The sequence below is a fragment of the Lolium rigidum genome, chromosome 4 (assembly GCF_022539505.1).
Source record: "Lolium rigidum isolate FL_2022 chromosome 4, APGP_CSIRO_Lrig_0.1, whole genome shotgun sequence".
Lineage (NCBI taxonomy): Eukaryota > Viridiplantae > Streptophyta > Magnoliopsida > Poales > Poaceae > Lolium > Lolium rigidum.
Genome location: NC_061511.1, coordinates 173,767,473 through 173,775,721, shown reverse-complemented (window position 1 = coordinate 173,775,721; position 8,249 = coordinate 173,767,473). Strand labels below are relative to the sequence as shown.

Here is an 8,249-nt window from a genome sequence, read left to right as displayed (position 1 = left end):
GAGAGGAGGGGCCGTAAAGAGGGGGGCGGTGCTAGGGTTTTTGTGTACCACGGCACGGAGGGAGAGCCGCCGCCTACGGACGTAGGGCCCACTGGAAGCGTGGAAGGTGGGACCCTGGCCATAGTGTCATCGGCTGTACCGCGTGTTAAGGGCATCTCCAACCGGGCGACCCAAACGGATGGCCCAGCGCGTCCGTTTTGGGCCGTTTGCGTGGCCGAGCGGACGCGCGGACAGCGGCCCGCGTCCGCGTGTCCGTTTGGGTCGCGCGCTGCGCCCAACGCGCGGACGCACCGCATTATCGGACAAATACGAAAAGAAACGAAACATGGAAATTTTAAACGATATTTCATAAACATATGCCCTATTTTGGGCAAAATTTATACATAGCCCTATTTTGGGCAAATAGCCGACAAAAGAAGCCCTATATGGCTTTTAAATTTAAACTAAAAACCCTCTAGTAGGGTTTGGTCGGCGCGCGGTGGCCGCCGGTGCGCCGCCTAGCCCTCGTGGGCAAAGTCGGCGTCGTCGTCGTCGTCGACGACGTCCCCGGCGGCGAGGCACTGTTGTGGCTCGACCGCGCCGGGACTCCGGCCACGGAGACCACGGGGCCTCCTCCCGGGCCGAGTGGGGGTCCGCGGCGACCCGAGGTAGCGGCGGCGCGGATAGCGGCGCCTCGCTCCCGAGGCGGCTGCCGCCTCTCTGCCGGGCGCGGCGCACGGCCTCCTGGCGGCGCCGCTCCTCCGCGCGACGCCCGGCCTCCTGCCGCCGCCTGCTCCTCGCGGCGCTCCTCGTCGGCGCGGCGCCCGGCCTCCTCCGCCGCGCCGCTTCCTCCTCGTCCCGTCGCGCCGACGGGCTCGGGCGTAGAGCGCCCGGAGCTCCGCTTCCTCCTCCGCCGGCCGCGCCGCTTCCTCCGGCTCGGAGGTACGGATGGCATCTCGAAGGTCCGGCCGGTTGGCCTCCTCCTCCGCCGCCGAGATGAGCTTGGCGGCGCGGATGTCCGGGTCCTCCTCCGAGGACTCGGGCTTCGGCTCGAGCGGCGAGCGGCGGCGGTTGCGGCAATGCCGCGCCGCCGCGGGCGGCCTCTCCGATGTGGAGGCCGCCTCGGTTCTGCCTGCCGATGGCCGCGGCGCCGGCGGAGGCCGGCGGGCTGCTGCTCGCCTCGTCGTCGTGGGCTCCGGGAGCGAAACCGCGCTTCGGGGCCATGGCGGCGGTTTCTGCGGAGTGGAGTGGGGACCGGAGTGGAGTTCCGGATCCCCTCCGGTCCCCATTTAATACCCTCCCGGGTCACCGCCGAGTGGGCCCAAAGGAGACGAGGCGACGGACGCCGGACGCGAGCGGACGGCGCGTGCCATCCGCGGCCACGCAAACCTAGCCAATATTTGGGCCGGGTTTGCGTCGTTCCGGACGCCGTGGCCGTCCGCTTTTGCGGTGCGTCGCCGCGTTGGGCCGGGATTTTGTCCGGATCGACCCATCCGGACGCGCGGGCGCGGGATGGGTCGCCCCGTTGGAGATGCCCTAACTACGCCACTACTCCATCGGGTTTTTTTTATTCTATTCTAGTACAAGTAATAATTTTATTTCAGTTTTTCAATGGTTTTCTGTATTTTAAAGAGTCCTTTTGTTTAGTTTTTTTTTGTTTTCCACCAAAATAAGCCGAGGAAGAAACAAAAGGTTTGGTTATTTCCGAAGCACCCTCTAAGCATGAAACAGGGGTGAGAGAAAGCACCAATTGAAGTGCTTCCCGCGGCTTTTGAACTGCTATACTCTTTTGCTCATTTTGTTTCGAGTAATAACAAGAGAATGCCACCTAGCCCATCGAAAACCATCTATTCGCCCGAAAGTAGTCACCATGTTGTGTCCATCGAGCAAGAGTTAGGCTTCGTAAACCCGACACCATCGTATGCCGCCACGCCTCAGATTCGACCACCGCCCGGTCCGCCGTCTACAAACCGTCCGCTCAACCCAATTCCCCTCATCCACGTGGCTCGGTTCTCGAAAGTTTTTTGTGATTTATGTGCTTTTTCATTATACATAAACAGGAAAATACACGTTCTTATAACTTTGAGGGTATGTGAGACAATTTTCCAATTCACAGCCACCTAAATTGTTAAATAGTAAAATTCTAAGCAACAACTTTTCTTCATAGCAACTTTTTCAACACTGCGGCACAACCAGCCACAAACAACCCAAACAAAAAGGCCATAAATAAATTTTTCTCTACCTTTTTATAGATTTAAAAAAGCCAAACAACCCCACTTACACTCGTAATACAACAGGGCATACAAAAGATGGACACTTCTAGAAGTCACACACACACTTTTGTAGTCCATGACTGCTGCACAACATCTACTTTCACCTTCTTGTGCACCTCGTTTTCTCTCGTTTAGTGGCACCACAAAAGCATCGCATACACAAACAAAGTAGATGATGTCAACGACATTCAAACCTTCCTTTTTGAATTTAAAGTGCTTTAATTTCAAACCGTAGTCATATCAACAATTGGTATCACGCATGTTCCCATTTACAAGATCTTCAAAATGTATTCCCTAAGACCTATATTTTGTATAAAAATCTCAACATTTTGTAATGAGAAAGGAAGTAAGGAAAGACTCCCCTTTCTTAAATTTAAACAATTATGTTGTTCAAAGATGTTTTTCTAACACAATACGACAAGTAGATAATGTATGGTTAAAATAGTTTCTAGCATATAGTTGCTTCACTTGCTTGCATATCAGTAAAATAACCATTAATCCCCATTTTTTAAGTTTGGAGGGCATGCACAATTGTTTTTGAAAAAACTAACATTGTGTCAGGAATATAGACACTTTTTCGTAGGATTCCAAAAAGAAGACTTAGTTTTTTCTAAACCAGACCGATAAGTCGGTCACCTATTATGAATCAATGGGGTGCATTTACAAGTTTTTTGTATACAAGTGCTTGCATGTCGTTAAATTGTTGTTATGTAGCTTTTATGACATGGATTAGCTTCTTGAAGTAACGAATTACGACAAAATGCAAATTTGATTTTTCATGTTACACTCAGAAATATCGATTGAAGTTATAAAAGATAAAATGCAATTGTAACAAACAGACAGTTTATAATGGGTTAAGACCTCACTTTATCAAAGTTGACATGAGTAAGCAGCTAAGCGCCAAAAAAGGACTTGCGAATTTGGAATTAAATCCTTCATGGGACTACACGGAAATCAACAATTCATGTACGGGAGTAGTAGTTTACGGGAGTACCTTTTTTCTACTATAAATTTGTGGAATCTTTCAATTCGGGAAAGTACATTCAGATTTATGCGCACCACTCATCATTCCCTCCCTAATGTGGCCTACTCCTACTTATTTCTCATTTATTATCACAAATGATACTTTGCAACCTTGTTTATTTGTGAAGTACTACTTGAACTACTTTCTCTATCTGGAAATACTTGTCATAGATTTTTTTGTACACATATTACTGTGTGGATACATATGAATTTAGACAAAATTGTGACAAGTATTTCCAGGCGCGGGGAGTATGGCCCTTGACCTAAAGGGCTCACGGGGCATGCTTGAGCGGAATAGATAAGTTAGCGGTATCAAAATGTTTCTAGAAATATTTGCGGCCTCATCTGATAAGATTGGGTATTCAAGTCGAATTTTCTGATATCTTATAAACTAATTCAACAACAACAAAAGACACTAGCCTTGAAGATGAGTTCCAATGAACAGTATAAATCAGTTATTTCTTGGAAGTCATAGCAATCATGTTCGTCTGCCTTTTATCTTCATTCCAACATTGTTTGCTTCATGCTCCACGAGTTATCCTTACGGTAACAAAAAGACATTCTTAGCATAAGTGTTGGCTAGGTAGATGACAGACATATTCTTTGTCACTGCGGGTAAAAACACATAGCTGAATATGAAAATTTAAATTCTTGAAATTTCCAATAATCCGAAGTGTGATCCACAAGAACTGAAGCAGCATGGTGCATTCACGATACACCTTATCCCACTATAGGATTTCTCTCTTATCCATTCATTATTATTATGTATTATGGCCTCAATCAAGATAGTGGACATTGAATGCCACACTTTCAAAAGAAAACTAATATGAAGGAGACTGAAACAATAGTAGCACGTTACCGGGCATCTAGGATTCTATTATGACTAGAATGAATATTAACATACAACAGACATTCATGAATAGACACAGAATCCCAGACATTCACACCTGAAATGATGCATGTTATTCTAGAAGGCCATACACATAAAAGTACTACCGTAACTCACACCTTATGAATGTTAGCAAACAGACAAACATCACATGAGTGTTGAACACAGTTAAGCAGACTTATAAGCAGAATTGACAAGTACACATTCAGCACACCATAGATAATGATCAATTTGTGCTTTGAAGTGAACAGGTGTGCAGAAGGATTGATCATTTCTTCAGACTCCTCAAAAAAAGTACACTCAAATTCCCACAGCTGAATGTAATATAACACAATCAGATGCAGCGAAGGAGCAGGTACAGAAGCAGCGGAAGCAAAGGAAAAAAGTCTGAATTATTCTTGGCTCTGCTCTGAAACATCCATAGGCTCTGCTGCTTCTGCTGCGTCTCCTTTCTTACCTATTAGATGGGAAAAGTAAGTTCTGTAAGTACAAGCTACATGTATCAAAGAGTAACAAAACGCAGAAGAACCAAGATAGCCATACATACCTTTCTTTTTCTTTCCACCACCTTTCTTCTTTGACTTTGTACCCAGAGCAAGCCACCCTTTGATCTCAGCATTGTCTTCAATAGATATTGTGGGCTGCAATTCCTGAAGTGAATGTGATGTTACCTTGTCCGATCCATTGGGCATCAGCAACACTGTGAATTTGATGTGTGCAACAAGGTCGCCTGCAAAGAGAAATAACTAGTGAGACAAATTAAGAGAGAAGAAATAAACATCAGATGAGATCAGCAAAAATAACAAGTACTCTGTACTCATCAGATTCCCATACGGAGTTCAAAAGATCTACACAACCAAAGGGATATTGAACAGGAGTTGCATAAACAATTTCCAATGTCAGGGGGGGTTATCTTGACTACCTTGCTTTTCGTGGAGAACAGGGTACGGCTGCAACAGCTCATGATTCATGCATTCCACTAAGCCTAAGCGTGCACGCTTCTCTTCCAACGCCCTGCCACAATTCACTACATATGTCAGCAAGCAAACAAAATGAAAATGCATTACAAAAATCAATGTCCAGTAGCATACCTAGCAGTGAACGGCATGATTGGGAACTTCTGGCTGATCTCACTGAAAATGAACCTCGATGCTTTCATCTTCAAGTGATAATTCTTGTCCACAGCTCTCTTATAGATGGTGGTCTGCTTCTCATCCAACAACTTCGGCTGCAGGTTACAGATCAACAAAAAAATGTAAGCAAATATTCAAGGAAAGAGATAACATTGTGCAAATAAAATCAATTCTCACCTTCCCCTCCCCAGTGCTGGTGACAATATCTATAGCATAGACTTCATTCTCCTCAAATTCAGCATCATCAACCTTCGTATCAGCATTGGAAACACTGAGTACAACTTTGTTACCATCAATGACGAACTGTTTGAGCTGATGGCTAAGGACTCCTTCCACAATTTTGCAATCATAAGCAGCAGCAACTTTCTGAATTGCTTCAGTAACATCTTTATTCTGCAGAAATTATAAGTAGGTAAAACTCGCATATCAGCAGACCGTGACAATGAGAAAGGGTAAGCAATAGTGAGGGTAAGACTAGTACATCTAGGGAGGACTATCCAGAACCATGAGTAAGAAAAGGAGGATAAATTGTAGAAGAGAAAATACTCTGAAATAACAGTGGTGCTTTGTAGAAAAAGTACCTTCTTTCCAGGCCTAACAAGCCTCATAGCAACTTCTGCAGCTGTATTTGCAGCAGCAAGAACATCAGCTGCTCTTCCAGCAACTGGGCCATCCTTGATGACATGTGTATGAGCCACGACAGCAATAAAACCATCAATATGGCAGCCCATATCTCTGTCAAGGAGAGCAGAATACTCAATGATCATGGCAAAAATAAAAATAAAACATGCATGGCAGAAAAAGTTGAAGCGAGACAATACATTTTGACCATATCATTTTCTTGCAGCACTGTATCATCAGTGGCAAGCGGGGAGAAATGACAGACTGTGTTGTTCACAGACAAGCATGTTGGGAAAGCAATGCCCCTCTCAATCTTCCTCTTGACGTTCTTGTAGACATTCCCAGTCTGCCTGCTCTCATAAAAAAAGCCAGTGTAACTAGGAAGCCAGCAAGGAAACAATAAGAAAGATATCGTGAAAGACGGAACTGGATCCATTACTCTGTGATGAAATTGTCACCCTTCTCACAGATGTCAACAATCTTGGCTTTCGGCTTGCACTCGGCCAAGACCAACTTCAGAGCCTCTGTTCCACAACAAAAAAATGAACGGGGCGTTAGATATCTGATGCCATCATACATCAATGCAAACGTATCTGCACATTCGTATGAAATGGCTCAGCCCACAGAAATCAGTATGTGTAAGCCTTGACCCTACAATTACACAAAGGTAAACATAACATAGTAGAGTGTCGTCCTGATTGGGATAAAAACCTGCCACCAGGACCAGCAGTCCACTACCCATGTTGATGCTCAAATTCTGCTGCAAAGGGTCCGAAGGAATTACTTGACATCTTAATGTTCTAAACTGAGTATACCCAGTATCCTAAAAACACGAACACTTGCAGACCTACTGAGCGAGCAGCTACATCCAGCTACCTACGGCTTGGCTATAAACAGTATAATCTCCGACAACCTGCCCCAATAACAAAGACAGGGCCATTTTCGCAACCTAGCACACCAGCAACCGCATCGACCGCGACATATCAACGAACAGGGAACGGGATAGTTCAGGGAGGCGAGAGGTTACTGTTGATGATTTCGGCGGCGGTCTTGTACTTGGTGACGACCTCGTTGGAGGAGAGGTCGAGCTCCTTCTCCTCCCTGACCTCCTCGTCCGACGACATCTGGACAACCACCGAGAGTAATTAGAAGCGGCGGTGGAAACTGCTGCGAAAGGGGCGAGGCCGCCTGAATCGAGCGGCGGATACGGGAGAGGAGTTCGGGGAATTCCTCACCGTTTCGATCCGAACAGGGGGCGCGGAGGCTGGAGAGCGGAATCCGGCGGCGGCGGCGGGAGGGTGGAGGTTTTAGGGTTAGGGTTTGGGAGGAGGAGGGGTTTGGAGGCTTTGAGGTCACGCGAGGGGCGGATTAGAATGGAAGCGGAGGCTCGGGTCTGGGGGCGGCGAGTTGAAGCGGCTAGGGCAAATGCCAGGGAGCGTCACGTGACCCGCGCGTGCGGGGGGCGGACCAGCGGAGAGACGCTGAATGGTGGGCCCTGTGTGTCATTGGGATGCAGCGGCGTAGTCGCTTTTGGGTGGACCAAGGCCCCGACCTCCGAGTATTCTAGCCCATACCACGCGCGAGCTTGGGCTGGCACTCCCTATACACCAACCAGATCGGGGGCTCCGGGAGCTCCTCGATACCGACCTGGTCGGCGCTGGGGCAAAACCTATACACCGATCAGGTCGGTGGCTACCGGCCACCGCACACCCCCTGGTCGGGTATGGGCCAGGCCCATTTATGGCTGTTTGGCCTCGTTTTTTCTTTTTTCTTTTTTCTGGTTTCTTTTTTCTGTTTTCTTTTCTTTTTTCTGTTTTCGGTTTTGTTTATATTTTTTTTAGATTCGAAAATTTTGATTTTTAAAAATTGTTCAAATTGAGAAAATGTTTAAATAAAAAATATTCAAATTTGTAAACTGTTTAAATTTGAAAACCGTTCAAATTCGAAAACCGTTCAAATTTGAAAATTGTTCAAATATGAAAATCGTTCAAATCGGAAAATTGTTCAAATTCGAAATTTGTTCATATTCAAAAAACGTTCAATTTTGAAAATTATTCGAGTTAAAAAATTGTTCAAATTTCGAATTTTGAAAAATATTCAAATCCAAAAACTGTTCAAATTTAAAAACTGTTTTAATTTCGAGAAAACTGTTCAAATTTTATGAAAAACTTTTTCTCGAAAAAAGTTTTTAAAAGTGTTAGATTTTAAAAAACGAAAATATAAACGGAAAAGAAAAAACGAAAAGAAGGAAGAAAAAGGAAAAAAAAACTCACCTGATGCAATGGGCCGCGGCCCACTAAATTACTGGATCGTGGGGGGTGTGCGGTGCTT

At 45.9% G+C, this 8,249-nt stretch overlaps 1 protein-coding gene across 2 annotated transcripts; it reads right to left on the bottom strand.

Moving 5' to 3' along the window:
* Window positions 1-4,330: 4,330 nt before the first annotated feature.
* Window positions 4,331-7,297, bottom strand: LOC124706357 (ERBB-3 BINDING PROTEIN 1-like). Of its 2 annotated transcripts, XM_047238023.1 has the most exons (10): window positions 7,154-7,297; window positions 6,946-7,042; window positions 6,358-6,442; window positions 6,119-6,268; window positions 5,879-6,032; window positions 5,475-5,690; window positions 5,256-5,392; window positions 5,087-5,178; window positions 4,712-4,894; window positions 4,331-4,621 (listed from the first exon to the last, which is right to left on the bottom strand). In XM_047238023.1, exons 2-10 carry the CDS (start codon window positions 7,040-7,042, stop codon window positions 4,557-4,559), a joined length of 1,179 nt encoding a protein of 392 aa, XP_047093979.1. In that variant the 5' UTR covers window positions 7,154-7,297; the 3' UTR covers window positions 4,331-4,556. The 2 variants fall into 2 exon arrangements, with proteins under 2 accessions (XP_047093979.1, XP_047093978.1); XM_047238022.1 differs by having other exon boundaries at window positions 4,331-4,894.
* Between the last annotated feature and the right edge of the window lie 952 nt (window positions 7,298-8,249).

Excerpts from the sequence above, each read along its gene's own strand:
- LOC124706357 (XM_047238022.1), bottom strand. The coding sequence starts at position 7,042 with ATGTCGTCGGACGAGGAGGTCAGGGAGGAGAAGGAGCTCGACCTCTCC. Across the intron at positions 5,691-5,878 it reads TTGTTAGGCCTGGAAAGAAG|AATAAAGATGTTACTGAAGC; the intron begins GTACTTTTTCTA and ends TAATTTCTGCAG. Across the intron at positions 5,179-5,255 it reads ATCATGCCGTTCACTGCTAG|GGCGTTGGAAGAGAAGCGTG; the intron begins GTATGCTACTGG and ends GAATTGTGGCAG.